Below are 15,807 nucleotides of genomic sequence, written 5' to 3' on the forward strand. Positions count from 1 at the left end.
TGTGACACAGAGTAATGTGACGCAGCAACTGTTCCCTGATTTTTATGTCCTTTAGATTAATGTATTATTCTCTTTGGTGAGGAAAATATTAAACATCTTGAACTGTACATGAAATTTTTTTAGAGACAAGAAATATGTTTGTATTGATAGAGAACATTGACTGGTGCTTGATGAGTTTTGTTGCATTGTGTAAGGAGTGAGTGATGAAGAGAAATAGTTCACAGAAATTCAACCTGTCGTCATTGAGGAAGAGTTCTATCAGTTAAAGGGAGACAACTTCTGTAACAATTCTGTAAACAGATTTATTTTGACAGTTATTCAGAACCAAAGGTGAAATAATTTTAGAAGCTGGGAACATTTGTGTCAGACATGTTTCCACTTAGGGTCGAAAGAAGAAAGAGAAATGCAAAGTCTGACATATGATTAATATGTCAATAAACAATTTATTGTAAAATAATATTTTGTAACAAATATTTCAGAACCAAAGCTGAACCTTTTAAGATCAAATACTCACCCAAGACCAGACAGAAGATGCGGGCAGCGAGGAGAAAAAGCTTTGGGTAAGTCGTGGAGACAATGAGAAGCAAGAATATACATATGTAGGGAGTACATTGTAGAAACAGTCAGTGAAACAATTGGTAGTGTGGTCCACAGTCAACTCTCCACAAAGTGCAATGTTTTTTGTCAGAAGATAATAAAGTGTCAGAAATGTGTCCTTCACAGTAGTAAAACACCCTAAACCCTAGAATTCCTGAAAGCCTTTGAGATTCTCTTCCAGGGGTTAGGTTCCCCAAGGTCAAAGACTTGCATCATTGAGGTGTCCCAGAAACCTGTGATTATGGGTTTGAATCCCAAATTTGCCCTGGTTAGAAAAGGTCTTCAGCAACCATGCTTGCCGTAAAAGGCGACTATGCTTGTCGTGAGAGGCAACTAATGGGATTGGGTGGTCTGGCTTGGTTAATGCATGTAATCAAATTCCAATTGCGTAGATCAATGCTCATGATGTCAATCACAGGATTGTCTGGTCCAGACTCGATTATTTACAGACTGCCAAGATACAGCTGGAATATTGCTGAGTACAGCATTAAACAACAAACAAACAAACAAACCCACAGCAAGTTGACAAGCTCTGACATCCAGGGTCACATTAAACCAAACTCACTCACTCCGTAATCCTAGTATCAGCCTGTGAATAGTTGTATGGTTCAGTTAAGTGTCCATGACCAGAAGTCTCCTGATAGACAGCATGGGATATTCTCCTGAGTTCCATGTTGTGATCATGTGTTGACAGGGAGTCTGACCGAAACTCCCAGGCCGGGCTATCAGACAAGGGCAGTGTAACGCAGTACCATTTGTCTGGCCGAGAGAATACACAAAACAGACATAGTGGTTACTATGACAACTACTCAAATTCTGAAAACAACAGGTAAGCATTCATCCGGACGGTACTCATACCTGTAGACAGCATCAAGGATTATTGTGACAGACAAACAGAAACACCATGCTATTTTCTATGAAATATGTCAATTGTTCTTATGTAGATGTCATGGCAGTCTTAACATGAGATGTGAAGTAAATATGTGTATCCTAAACTGTATGTTCCCAGTGGAGGGTATAATTCTGTGTCTATTCCCCAGTTGAGGGTATAATTCTGCGTCGATTCCCCAGTTGAGGGTATTAATCTGTGTCTTTTCCCCGGTGGATGGTATAATTCTGTGTATATTCCCCAGTGGAGGGTATAATTGTGTGTATATTCTCCAGTTGAGGGTATAATTCTGTGTCTATTCCCCAGTTTAGTGTATAATTCTGTGTCATTCCCTAGTGGAGGGTATAATTCTGTGTCTACTCCTCAGTGGATGGTATAATTCTGTGTCTATTCCCCAGTTTAGGGTATAATTTTGTGTCTATTCCCCAGTGGAGGGTATAATCCTGTGTATATTCCCCGGTGGAGGGTATAATTCTGTGTCTATTCCCCAGTGGAGGGTATAATCCTGTGTATATTCCCCAGTGGAGGGTATAATTCTGTGTATATTCCCCAGTGGAGGGTATAATTTTGTGTCTATTCCCCAGTGGAGGGTATAATTCTGTGTATATTCCCCGGTGGAGGGTATAATTCTGTGTCTATTCCCCAGTGGAGGGTATAGTACTGTGTATATTCCCCAGTGGAGGGTATAGTACTGTGTATATTCCCCAGTGGAGGGTATAGTACTGTGTATATTCCCCAGTGGAGGGTATAGTACTGTGTATATTCCCCAGTGGAGGGTATAGTACTGTGTATATTCCCCAGTGGAGGGTATAGTACTGTGTATATTCCCCGGTGGAGGGTATAGTACTGTGTATATTCCCCAGTGGAGGGTATAGTACTGTGTCTATTCCCCAGTTCTCGGCAGCGGGACAGCTACGGCCAGGTGCAATCTTCCCCAGTGGTTCACATGCAGGACATGCAGATGGCGCCGGTCGTCAGGACCCGGGTAAGATCATGTTGGAGATTTTTGTGTGAAAAGAAAGTGATTCTTTTTTTTCTGTTTGTTTTGTAATTGCAAAAACTCCTCTTTTCATGTCCTCACAGTATGGAGATGATGCATTATGTAGACAATGGCCGTGTAGCTTTGTGACAGAGCATGCTGACTGGCACTCCTGTGATGATCTTATTGATTGTGTACTGATGGTGTCTCGTATTGTTCAGAACTCTCACCCCGTCAACATGGACGTGAGTCAGCACAGTCAACACAGCAGTCATAGTCAACAGCCTCGCCACCACTACCACCGCGAGGAGCGCAGCAGTGTGTACCAGGTACGTACCCCACTGTGTATCATGTACCAGGTACGTACCCCACTGTGTATCATGTACCAGGTACGTACCCCACTGTGTATCATGTACCAGGTACATACCCTGACTGTGTGTCATGTACCAGGTACGTGCTCAGTGTGTGTACTGTGTTAGAGTCATGTTCCCCAAATCATTGATTCTGAATAATACTAACGGACACGTGGTTTGAGTTCACTTGATTCTGAGACTGGCAACATCTGTCTCCAGACTAGAGAGTGCCAAATGTTGTAGTTAAAGCCAGAAATAACACTTCTGAAAATACAAGTAAGTAATCTCTGGGAGGATAATTTGATGTTCGCGCTACTTGAACACGGTTTCGGTTGCCAGGACTGTTTATGCTCATGGTATTCCTGTTTGTTATGTTCCCAGGAGGTGCACGAGACCTCAAGGAGCTCGCATCACCATCACAGCCAGCGGGACGGGTCCACAGTCAGCACCTTCAACCCAGAGCAGTACAACACACAGAGGTGAGACACACACCAGGCAGGGCTCTTTGAGGGGGGAGGGGCAGGCCTCATAGTAATGGGTCGACAACCCAGAGCAGTACAACACACAGAGGTGAGACACACACCTGGCAGGGCACTTGGAGGGGGGAGGGGCAGGCCTCATAGTTAATGGGTCGACAACCCAGAGCAGTACAACACACAGAGGTGAGACACACACCAGGCAGGGCTCTTTGAGGGGGGAGGGGCAGGCCTCATAGTAATGGGTCGACAACCGCGAGCAGTACAACACACAGAGGTGAGACACACAGCTGGCAGGGCTCTTTGAGGGGGGAGGGGGAGGGAGGGGCAGGCCTCATAGTAATGGGTCGACAACCCAGAGCAGTACAACACACAGAGGTGAGACACACAGCTGGCAGGGCTCTTTGAGGGGGGGAGGGGCAGGCCTCATAGTAATGGGTCGACAACCGCGAGCAGTACAACACACAGAGGTGAGACACACACCTGGCAGGGCTCTTTGAGGGGGAGGGAGGGGCAGGCCTCATAGTAATGGGTCGACAACCGCGAGCAGTACAACACACAGAGGTGAGACACACACCTGGCAGGGCTCTTTGAGGGGGGAGGGGCAGGCCTCATAGTAATGGGTCGACAACCCAGAGCAGTACAACACACAGAGGTGAGACACACACCTGGCAGGGCTCTTGGAGGGGGGAGGGGCAGGCCTCATAGTAATGGGTCGACAACCCAGAGCAGTACAACACACACAGGTGAGACACACACCTGGCAGGGCACTTGGAGGGGCTGGGTGGGTCACGGTTGGAGAGATGGATCACTGGGAGGGGAAAAGGAGGGGGACCGGGGTTGAGGGAGTCGGGCAGGACTTTAGGGTTGGTGGAGTCTTTGTGTGGAAGGGGCAGGAACATGTGTATAATCTACATATATCACTGATGAAAATCTGAAAAATGAAAATAGAGATCGGACGTGTATCATTTGTTTCCTGTGGGGAAATACTATTTGTATCAAGTTTGGGATACATTGTACAGAAAAGTATCTGGAAACAAATATAGCAGCCATGCTAATCTGGATGAAGTGTTATTGCGTAATGTAGGGAAAAGAATGAAAAAACAACCTTTATTCTGTAGGGGGCTGCATGTTGTAAAAAAACCACCCAAAATAACTTTCCAAGAACAACTAAATAACACTTACGGATAAAATTGAATTTGTCACTGACAAGTTTCACAGATCTGTTTCCATGTCGTATTCGTGACTAGACCCTCCATTACTACAGCCTTTGGTTGTTGAGATTCCTGCTGTGAGTGGGAAGGTGATGGACGCCATGTGCTGCCACAGCTGCAGCTGTAGGCCTCGGGTGGTGATCGCACATTTTGTCACAATGTTGGTTCGATTTGTTTCTTCATTACACGGATATTTAACATGCTGTCGCTATGCTGCCCTATTGCCATTGTCGCACTGAGGGATGCGTTCATTCCACACGACCCTGTCACGGGGCATGTATTGACACTGAACGCGGCGCCATCCACATCAAGTTGCTCTACTCTGACTTCCCACAACTCAGGAATAGGTCACAGAAATCAGTTGTAAACATAATTTAATTTACGCTATTTTTAATTTGCTAGTGAAAAATGTTTTTGGATGACACTTTAAGGAAATTTGTTGATAATGGAAAGATTTTTCTGAAATTGTCTATGAATTTTAATGTTTAATTTTTTGTTTTTGAATGTTCATAATTAAGGCCAGTGTTTAAAATACCAGTACGCAATATGATAGTTCAGGCAGTTTCACATGGTTATACAGGAGACCTTCACATCATTATGCATTGTCTGACAATTTGGAGAATCTTTTATTATGAAAGCTTAAAATAAGGAATGAGGTATGAGAGGTTGCTGTGATGTATTTCTGTTCTCAATGTCTGTATAATCATATCATGTTTGCAGGAACTCAATATTTTGTTTCTCAGAAATCGTCGAGTGTTCATTGTGTTACATCATTGCTCTCATGTTTCATGTCGTGTCATCATCAGAGGTCGACCTTTAGGATACAAGTTCCATTTTCAAAATTATCCCTGATAAAAACAATAACAATAGGGTTTTCAATTCAAAATTTGTTGAGCAAAACTATAATTTTTGTAAATAAAGACTTGGGTGTGATGTTCTAGATCTGATCCTTACAAAGAGCAGCTTCAAAGATGGCAGAAAACTTTAATTCCCCCCAAGGATAACAGGTACTCCGTTTGCAGACAGTTAACCCGTCTAATACTGTACCCTCTTCTTTCCACTGATTGCCTCTGCATGCTCTTTCCCTGTATCATCAAGTAGTCATAGATGAGAAGGATGGGGACCTCATTCAGTTCAGTCGTGGGGACCCGTGAAGATCTGGGTTAGAATAGGCCTTCAGCAACACATGCTTGCCATAAAAGGCAATTATGCTTGCCATAAAAGGCGACTAATGGGATTGGGTGGTCAGACTTGCTGACTTGGTTGATGCATGCCCTCATACCCCAGTTGTATAGATCGATGCTCATGATATCAATCACTGGATTGTCTGGTCCATACTCGAATATTTACAGACCGCCATCATATAGCTGCAATATTGCTGAGTGCGGTGTTAAACAAACAAACAAACATTCAAACAAGAAGGTGTGGGGGAATCTACAATTATCAGATATGTTTTTATTGTTTGTGTGGTTTTCATAGAAAATTTTGTTTGCAGTTGTGATAACACTAACAATATCCTGAACTGAATTGTGTAATGACATTGGAATGTATCCTCCGAGATCATCATCATTAACACATATCCGTTTCATTTCATTTTTATTTCACTTTGACAACTTTGGGGAAATGTAAACTGTAAAGCAAATCTTACTTTCTGATTTTCCTTTTCCGCTTTCCTGAAAGATTGGTGTTGTGTTTGCTTGAAGCAAGAATCCCAAAATACTACACATTTGTATGCATGAATGATAAACTTGTAGGAGATTGATATGTATGGATCCGATCCATGACAGTAAGGCTGAATTGTACATTCGCATGTCAGAGAGGTAAATACGTGTCTCCCTGTGGGGGTTCCAGGCTAGAATTGATCCCCAACAGCCTTGGCTTGTCGTAAGAATTGACCAAATGGGTCAGGTTGTCAGACTCTGCGATTTCATTGACTGTGTCATCGTACCCCAACAGCGGGGATCGTTGATCACAATATCAATCACTGGATTGTCTGGTCCAGACTGGATTGGTTACAAGCTGGTGCTATATAACCAAATTTTGCTGCGTGTAGCGTAAAACAACAAAGAAAAACTATTTTAAATAAGTATTCATCTCAAATTGATCAGTGTATTGATTCTGGCTTTGTTTAATGTCTAACGTTCTAATGACATATTGACATTCTGCTGCACTAATGATAATTCACGGTATTTTGCATGTGTGGAAGTTCCTCATTAGCACCTAATGTCTCGCCACAAAATACGGGGTAAATGTCCGATGTGTGGTGGAATGTTGAAAGTTGCTGTGAATTGTTGAGTTATCTCCCTTTGATCATTGACGATGTTCTGTAATGTTTGCTGCAGAATGTGGAACAAATATCATAATTACAAACGGTAAGTATGCTGTGAGGGTAGCAAGGAATGTCGCCGGTGTAGTCCTGTGCCTTACATTCACTGCTCCCAGTCCCCCTTCACCCCCTCGCTTACAGCCAACTGTCTGTTGGAAAATGCTCATTTTAGTTGCAGTGTGCATTGTTTTCTGGGAACTGATTTGCAGATATTTTGTTTATTTGCCTAACTTATGTCATATTTTGTGTGCTTTATGTTTGAAATGCACATTTTGTATTTTGAGCCGTAATTCCAAGATCAGCTTAATGGCCAGCATGGATGTAGGAGGTTTGCATGGTGACGAGAGTGGATAGAGCTGTTCTGTGGGGGATTATGTTGTTGATTTGTCCCAGAAGTGGTATGGTGTTTTAGATAATATGTGAACAATTGAATAACACATTCTATACCAGTAAAATATAAGTGCGTACTAATAATACATACATATACAGTGTATACAAATTATATATAAACACACATTGTATACAAGTAATATTTACACACTCACAGTGTAAACAAATAATGTATACATACATAGTGTATACAAGTAATATTTACACACTCAGTGTATACAGGTAATAATGTATACACACAGTGTAAACAAATAATGTATACATACATAGTGTATACAAGTAATATTTACACACACAGTGTATATAGGTAATAATATTTTCACACAGTGTAAACAAATAATGTATACATACATAGTGTATACAAGTAATATTTACACACACAGTGTATACGGGTAATAATATATACACTCAAAGTGTAAACATAATGCATACATTCACAGTGTATACAAGTAATATTTACATACATAGTGTATATAATATATGATAACATACAGTGTAATTGTTACAGTCAATGTGTAAAAGGACTGAAATTTTCATTTAGGCAATTTACAAAATTCCCTAATATTTAAGTTATTTTAATCATATTTTCCCACTTGCAACACTATACACTGTAACACAAGTCATTGTATATTTTTAAAAATATTTTGGCTTCTCATCCTTGCAAGGCTTAGTCTATTCAAAAGACTCTATTGTGATATGTTTAAGCCCTTTTGAACTTTGTAATACCTTTCAGTCAATCGGATGGAAAAATAATTGTAAAATGACTGAAACATTTTGACGTTTTGTAAATTGCTTAAGTAAAAGTTTCAGTCCTTTTACACATTGACTGTAACAGATACACAATATATACACACCAATTTACAAATAACTCACACTATACAGATAACGTAGCATTGTATGTAGGTAATATGTACAGAGAAACTACAATACTATCTTACAGATAATAAGTGCACATAGCTGAACAGATGATGACTACACACAGTGTCCTAGATTGGACGTACACAGTTTTACGAATAGTGTATGTTTTTGCACATAATGTACATGGCTTTTGCCACTGTATCTAAAGAAGGTAGGATGCTAGAGAAACAGATGACTTGGTTCGTATGATTCGCTTCCTAGACAGATAGAGCAAGTCTTGGGTTGGATTGTTTCTCCGTTACGCCTGTGCCATGGTTCCTGTGCAATGTGTGCATGAAACTCCCCAGCCAGATGTCTTTGTGTGCACAGCTCTGGATTCACACAACTCGCAAACAGCCCACATTCATTTTGCTTGTCAAGTTCTTGCTTGATTTGAGTTTTTTGACGTTGTGGTTATGGCATATCATTTGTTTCTTTCAATGAGTGTTTAACCTATGTACAAAATGCAGTGAGACAGTTACAGTATTGTAGGTACCTCTGTAGCAGGTAAGGTAGCATACCTGTGAATGGCTACACACAACAAGAGTACAGTGACTAACACTGTAAATAGTTCCCTTTCATTGGCTTTTTGTAACGACACTGTACTTGTGACTATCATTGGGTGACAGCGTTTCACATAGTGTAGTTCATGTGATAGAAATGCAGAACCTTCGGGCGCCTTACAGGCAGCTTAGGCTGTATGTTCCCCAGGGAGCTGAGAAAGAAAACTAAATGAATACTGAACTGTTGACCAGGGTGTGCTGTACAAAGCAACCTTAGCTCTACGACTGTCGTAAGTCTGTGTTAAGGTAAGGGAGTTAAGATCACCTTAGCGCTAAGATAGCTTTGTATAACGGCACCCAGGGTAGTAATTTTACCTACTGTGTGCAGTGGAACTGTGGAATAGTGCTGAGCCCATGTACTTCTATTTCTTCTTGGGGGCACAGGTAGCCGCTGCAATTCGCTGTGCAGAGTTGCGTCCCTTGCCAGGCATGCCAGAAACCTATGATTGTGGGTTCGAATCCCGGTTCGCCCCGATTATGTTTCTAGGTTTGTCAGCACCATACCTAGGCTTGTGGGTTTCACCAAAGTGGTAAACGTCTGAGATTTGCATCACTTGGGGCTTTCCCCCCACATTAAGCTGACACGCCGTGATATAACTGGAATACTGTTAAACCCAACTCACTCACTCTTCTTCTTCTTCTTGACTATTTAATATTTATTGTGTCAAGTAGCACTGAGAGAGGTCTTATGTTGTCGTGTTGTAGGTCTCGGGGGGCTGTTGAGGGGGACAGATGGAGCTCTGGGGGCCGCTCCACGCACGCTCCCCAGGGCAGCGGACACCATGCCTCGCAACATAACACATCTCAGCAGACCAGACACCATCAGAATAGGTGAGCTTAAATGTAGGACACCAGTTGTTAAAGATTGGTGTTCATTTACTATGAGGGGCGGTCGGGTAGCCCGGTAGTTAAAGCGTTCGCTCATTACGCAGAAGACGCGGGTTCGATTCCCAACATGGGTACAATGTGTGAAGCCCATTTCTGGTGTCCCTTGCCTTGATATTGCTGGAATATTGCTAAAAGAGGCGTAAAACCATACTCACTCACTCACTCATTTACTATGACACCATCATGAAAAGGGGTGTTTAGCACCTTCACAAGAGGGGTTGCTGAAGTTGACACCATCATGAGGGGGCTGTGGAGGTTAGACACCCTCATGAGGGAGTTGCTGAGGTTAGACATCATCATGGAGTTGCTGAGGTTAGAAACCATCATGAGGGAGTTGCTGAGGTTAGACACCATCATGAGGGGGTTGCTGGGGTTAGACACCATCATGAGGGGGTTGCTGAGGTTAGACATCATCATGGAGTTGCTGAGGTTAGACACCATCATTAGGGGGTGCTGAAGATAGACACCATCATGAGGGAGTTGCTGAGGTTAGACACCATCATGAGGGGGTTGCTGAGGTTAGACACCATCATGAGGGGGTTGCTGAGGTTAGACACCATCATGAGGGAGTTGCTGAGGTTAGACACCATCATGGAGTTGCTGAGGTTAGACATCATCATGGAGTTGCTGAGGTTAGACACCATCATGAGGGAGTTGCTGAGGTTAGACACCATCATGAGGGGGTTGCTGGGGTTAGACACCATCATGAGGGGGTTGCTGAGGTTAGACATCATCATGAGGGGGTTGCTGAGGTTAGATACCATCATGAGGGAGTTGCTGAGGTTAGACACCATTATGAGGGGTTGCTAAGGTTAGACACCATTATGAGGGGGTTGCTGAGGTTAGACACCATCACCATCACTGACATCTAGCCTGGTGCAGCTGATTTACAACCTGTGTTTTCTGTGTTTCAGCTTCCAGTCTTCACACAACTCTGGGTACCACCATCTTCCCGAGGGCCCCACCCACACGGCCCCTCCCCTGGCACCAAACCCCTACCACCGGTCATCCTACAATGGCAGTGTCCAGGTAAGCCCTTTTCTGTCCTTGTTGAAGGTGTAGGTCATTTCCTGTGTTCATTGGTGTAGGTGCTAGTGCTGAGGTAGGTCCCCTCTCTGACTTGTTGTAGTGCGTAGATAGGTCCCCCCTCTCACATCTTGTACTGCCTAGATAGGTCCCCTCTCTGACTTGTTGTAGTGCCTAGATAGGTCTCCCCTCTCTGACTTGTTGTAGTGCCTAGATAGGTCCCCCCTCTCACATCTTGTACTGCCTAGATATGTCCCCTCTCTGACTTGTTGTAGTGCCTAGATAGGTCCACTCTCTGACTTGTTGTAGTGCCAATATAGGCCCCCTCTCTGACTTGTTGTAGTGCCAATATAGGCCCCCTCTCTGACTTGTTGTAGTGCCAATATAGGCCCCTCTCTGACTTGTTGTAGTGCCAATATAGGCCCCCTCTCTGACTTGTTGTAGTGCCAATATAGGCCCCCTCTCTGACTTGTTGTAGTGTCAATATAGGCCCCCTCTCTTACTAGTTGTACTGCCTCGATTGGTCCCTCTCTGACTTGTTGTAGTGCCTAGATAGGTCCCCTCTTTGACTTTTTTTTCATGCCTAGATAGGTCCCCTCTTTGACTTTTCATGCCTAGATAGGTCCCCTCTTTGACTTTTCATGCCTAGATAGGTCCCCTCTTTGACTTTTCATGCCTAGATAGGTCCCCTCTCTGACTTTTGGTTGTGCCTAGATAGGTCCCCTCCCGATTTGTTGTAGTGCCTCGATAGGTCCCCCCTCTCACATGTACTACTGGCAATACAGGCCCCCTCTCTGACTTGTTGTACCTAGATAGCCCCCCCCTATGACTTGTAGTGCCTCAATAGGTCCCTTCTCACTTGTTATGCCTTGATAGGTACCCCCTCTGACGTGTTGTAGTGCCTAGATAGGTCCCTCTCTGACTTGTTGTAGTGCCTAGATAGATCCCTCTCTCACTTGTTGTAGTGCCTAGATAGGTCCCCCCTCTGACTTGTTGTAGTGTGAAGATGGGTCCCTCTCTGACTTGTTGTAGTGCCTAGATAGGTCCCCCCTCTGACGTGTTGTAGTGCCTAGATAGGTCCCCCCTCTGACGTGTTGTAGTGCCTAGATAGGTCCCTCTCTGACTTGTTGTAGTGCCTAGAATGGTCCCTCTCTGACTTGTTGTAGTGCAAAGATGGGTCCCTCTCTCACTTGTTGTAGTGTCTAGATAGGTCCCTCTCTCACTTGTTGTAGTGCCGAGATAGGCCCCTCTCTCACTTGTGCCTAGATAGGCCACTCTCCTACTTGTTGTACTGCCAAGATAGGTCCCCCCTCTGACTTGTTGTAGTGCCTAGATAGATCCCTCTCTCACTTGTTGTGCTTAGATATGTCCCTCTCTGACTTGTTGTAGTGCCTAGATAGATCCATCTCTTACTTGTTGTAGTGCCTAGATAGATCCATCTCTCACTTGTTGTAGTGCCTAGATAGATCCCTCTCTGACTTGTTGTAGTGCCTAGATAGGTCAATCTCTGACTTGTTGTAGTGCCTAGATAAATCCCTCTCTGACTTGTTGTAGTGCCTAGATAGATCCATCTCTCACTTGTTGTAGTGCCTAGATAGGTTGCTCTCTCACTTGTTGTAGTGCCTAGATAGATCCCTCTCTCACTTGTTGTAGTGCCTAGATAGGTTGCTCTCTCACTTGTTGTAGTGCCTAGATAGGTCCCTCTCTCACTTGTTGTAGTGCCTAGATAGATCCCTCTCTCACTTGTTGTAGTGCCTAGATAGATCCCTCTCTCACTTGTTGTAGTGCCTAGAATGGTCCCTCTCTCACTTGTTGTAGTGCCTAGATAGATCCCTCTCTCACTTGTTGTAGTGCCTAGATAGATCCCTCTCTCACTTGTTGTAGTGCCTAGATAGGTCGCTCTCTCACTTGATGTAGTGCCTAGATAGGGCCCTCTCTCACTTGTTGTAGTGCGTAGATAGGTCCCTCTCTGACTTGTTGTAGTGCCTAGATAGGTCCCTCTCTGACTTGTTGTAGTGCCTAGATGGATCCCTCTCTCACTTGTTGTAGTGCCTAGATAGGTCCCTCTCTCACTTGTTGTAGTGCCTAGATAGATCCCTCTCTCACTTGTTGTAGTGCCTAGATAGATCCCTCTCTCACTTGTTGTAGTGCCTAGAATGGTCCCTCTCTCACTTGTTGTAGTGCCTAGATAGATCCCTCTCTCACTTGTTGTAGTGCCTAGAATGGTCCCTCTCTTACTTGTTGTAGTGCCTAGAAAGATCCCTCTCTCACTTGTTGTAGTGCCTAGATAGATCCCTCTCTCACATGTTGTAGTGCCTAGAATGGTCCCTCTCTTACTTGTTGTAGTGCCTAGATAGATCCCTCTCTCACTTGTTGTAGTGCCTAGAATGGTCCCTCTCTCACTTGTTGTAGTGCCTAGATAGGTCCCCCCACTGACTTGTTGTAGTGCCTAGAATGGTCCCTCTCTCACTTGTTGTAGTGCCTAGATAGATCCCTCTCTCACTTGTTGTAGTGCCTAGATAGGTCCCTCTCTCACTTGTTGAAGTGCCTAGATAGATCCCTCTCTCACTTGTTGTAGTGCCTAGAATGGTCCCTTTCTCACTTGTTGTAGTGCCTAGATAGGTCCCTCTCTCACTTGTTGTAGTGCCTAGATAGATCCCTCTCTCACTTGTTGTAGTGCCTAGAATGGTCCCTCTCTCACTTGTTGTAGTGCCTAGATAGATCCCTCTCTCACTTGTTGTAGTGCCTAGATAGATCCCTCTCTCACTTGTTGTAGTGCCTAGATAGGTCCCTCTCTCACTTGTTGTAGTGCCTAGATAGGTCGCTCTCTCACTTGTTGTAGTGCCTAGATAGATCCCTCTCTCATTTGTTGTAGTGCCTAGATAGATCCATCTCTCACTTGTTGTAGTGCCTAGATAGGTCGCTCTCTGACTTGTTGTAGTGCCTAGATAGATCCATCTCTCACTTGTTGTAGTGCCTAGATAGGTCCCTCTCTGACTTGTTGTAGTGCCTAGATAGATCCCTCTCTCATTTGTTGTAGTGCCTAGAATGGTCCCTCTCTCACTTGTTGTAGTGCCTAGATAGGTCCCTCTCTCACTTGGTTGTAGTGCCTAGATAGATCCCTCTCTCACTTGTTGTAGTGCCTAGATAGGTTGCTCTCTCACTTGTTGTAGTGCCTAGATAGGTCCCTCTCTGACTTGTAGTGCCTAGATAGGTCCCTGTCTCACTTGGTGTAGTGCCTAGATAGATCCCTCTGACTTGTTGTAGTGCCTAGATAGGTCCCTCTCTCACTTGTTGTAGTGCCTAGATGGATCCCTCTCTCACTTGCTGTAGTGCCTAGAATGGTCCCTCTCTCACTTGTTGTAGTGCCTAGAATGGTCCCTCTCTCACTTGTTGTAGTGCCTAGATAGATCCCTCTCTCACTTGTTGTAGTGCCTAGAAAGATCCCTCTCTCACTTGTTGTAGTGCCTAGATAGGTCCCTCTCTCATTTGTTGTAGTGCCTAGAATGGTCCCTCTCTCACTTGTTGTAGTGCCTATATAGGTCGCTCTCTCACTTGTTGTAGTGCCTAGATAGATCCCTCTCTCATTTGTTGTAGTGCCTAGAATGGTCCCTTTCTGACTTGTTGTAGTGCCTATATAGGTCGCTCTCTCACTTGTTGTAGTGCCTAGATAGATCCCTCTCTCATTTGTTGTAGTGCCTAGAATGGTCCCTCTCTCACTTGTTGTAGTGCCTAGATAGGTCCCTCTCTCACTTGGTTGTAGTGCCTAGATAGATCCCTCTCTCACTTGTTGTAGTGCCTAGATAGGTTGCTCTCTCACTTGTTGTAGTGCCTAGATAGGTCCCTCTCTGACTTGTAGTGCCTAGATAGGTCCCTGTCTCACTTGGTGTAGTGCCTAGATAGATCCCTCTGACTTGTTGTAGTGCCTAGATAGGTCCCTCTCTCACTTGTTGTAGTGCCTAGATAGATCCCTCTCTCACTTGTTGTAGTGCCTAGATAGATCCCTCTCTCACTTGTTGTAGTGCCTAGATAGATCCCTCTCTCAATTGTTGTAGTGCCTAGATAGGTGGCTCTCTCACTTGTTGTAGTGCCTAGATAGATCCCTCTCTCACTTGTTGTAGTGCCTAGATAGGTCCCTCTCTCACTTGTTGTAGTGCCTAGATAGGTCGCTCTCTCACTTGTTGTAGTGCCTAGATAGGTCGCTCTCTCACTTGTTGTAGTGCCTAGATAGGTCCCTCTCTGACTTGTTGTAGTGCCTAGATAGATCCCTCTCTGAATTGTTGTAGTGCCTAGATAGATCCCTCTCTCACTTGTTGTAGTGCCTAGATAGGTCCCTCTCTCACTTGTTGTAGTGCCTTGATAGATCCCTCTCTCACTTGTTGTAGTGCCTAGAATGGTCCCTCTCTCACTTGTTGTAGTTCCTAGATAGATCCCTCTCTCACTTGTTGTAGTGCCTAGATAGGTCCCTCTCTCACTTGTTGTAGCGCCTAGATAGATCCCTCTCTCAATTGTTGTAGTGCCTAGATAGGTGGCTCTCTCACTTGTTGTAGTGCCTAGATAGGTCCCTCTCTCACTTGTTGTAGTGCCTAGATAGGTCCCTCTCTCACTTGTTGTAGTGCCTAGATAGGTCCATCTCTCACTTGTTGTAGTGCCTAGATAGATCCCTCTCTAACTTCTTGTTGTGCCTAGATAGGTCCCTCTCTCACTTCTTTTTGTGCCTAGATTGGTCCCTCTCTCACTTGTAGTGCCTAGATAGGTCCCCTTCAACATGTGGCCCGTAATGCTGTAGTAATGTTTGTGTTGTACATGCTCGCTGTTCGTTGACATCCCTATCTGGTAAATGCATGTTTGTGTTTTCTGTTTGCAAATATTCATGTCATTTTATCTATGTTCTTCAATCTTTTTTACAGATATAATATTTTACCCAATTGATTTTGAGTGTGAGTTTTAGAATAGTTTCCATGACTTTCCCTAAGTGAAGGTCAAGAGTACAAGTATTCTTCATTGTGTTAATTTCCCAGTTCCAAGATGACATTGTAATTATCATTTTGACGAAGTATTCTTAAAAGTTATGTTTCTACTCTTGACCTTTGTTTACTTGCAAATAAGTAACAGTTACCCTAATTATTTCATTAATACGAACAAAGATTGATTATTACATTGTTGTGTGTAAAATTTCTAAATGATGTAACAAATAAATCTCTTTGAG

The 15,807-nt window shown here is 43.8% G+C and overlaps 1 protein-coding gene across 5 annotated transcripts in view; it reads left to right on the forward strand.

Moving 5' to 3' along the window:
* Positions 1 to 480: 480 nt before the first annotated feature.
* The window catches only part of LOC125371747 (filaggrin-like), a 30,408-nt gene continuing 15,081 nt past the window's right edge, over positions 481 to 15,807 (forward strand). Inside the window, exons 1-10 of one of the 5 annotated variants that reach the window (XM_048380475.1) lie at positions 481 to 560; positions 1,292 to 1,426; positions 2,381 to 2,471; positions 2,687 to 2,794; positions 3,200 to 3,297; positions 5,450 to 5,515; positions 6,851 to 6,880; positions 9,390 to 9,515; positions 10,487 to 10,601; positions 15,509 to 15,538. In XM_048380475.1, the coding sequence (XP_048236432.1) occupies positions 532 to 560; positions 1,292 to 1,426; positions 2,381 to 2,471; positions 2,687 to 2,794; positions 3,200 to 3,297; positions 5,450 to 5,515; positions 6,851 to 6,880; positions 9,390 to 9,515; positions 10,487 to 10,601; positions 15,509 to 15,514 (804 nt within the window). In that variant the 5' untranslated portion in view covers positions 481 to 531 and the 3' untranslated portion in view covers positions 15,515 to 15,538. The remainder of the gene's footprint in view (positions 561 to 1,291; positions 1,427 to 2,380; positions 2,472 to 2,686; positions 2,795 to 3,199; positions 3,298 to 5,449; positions 5,516 to 6,850; positions 6,881 to 9,389; positions 9,516 to 10,486; positions 10,602 to 15,508; positions 15,539 to 15,807) is intronic. The other 4 variants (XM_048380471.1, XM_048380472.1, XM_048380473.1 and 1 more) reach the window with 4 other exon arrangements.

Source organism: Haliotis rufescens, unplaced genomic scaffold (genome assembly GCF_023055435.1).
Source record: "Haliotis rufescens isolate VD_foot unplaced genomic scaffold, xgHalRufe1.0.p SCAF_307, whole genome shotgun sequence".
Taxonomy (NCBI): domain Eukaryota; kingdom Metazoa; phylum Mollusca; class Gastropoda; order Lepetellida; family Haliotidae; genus Haliotis; species Haliotis rufescens.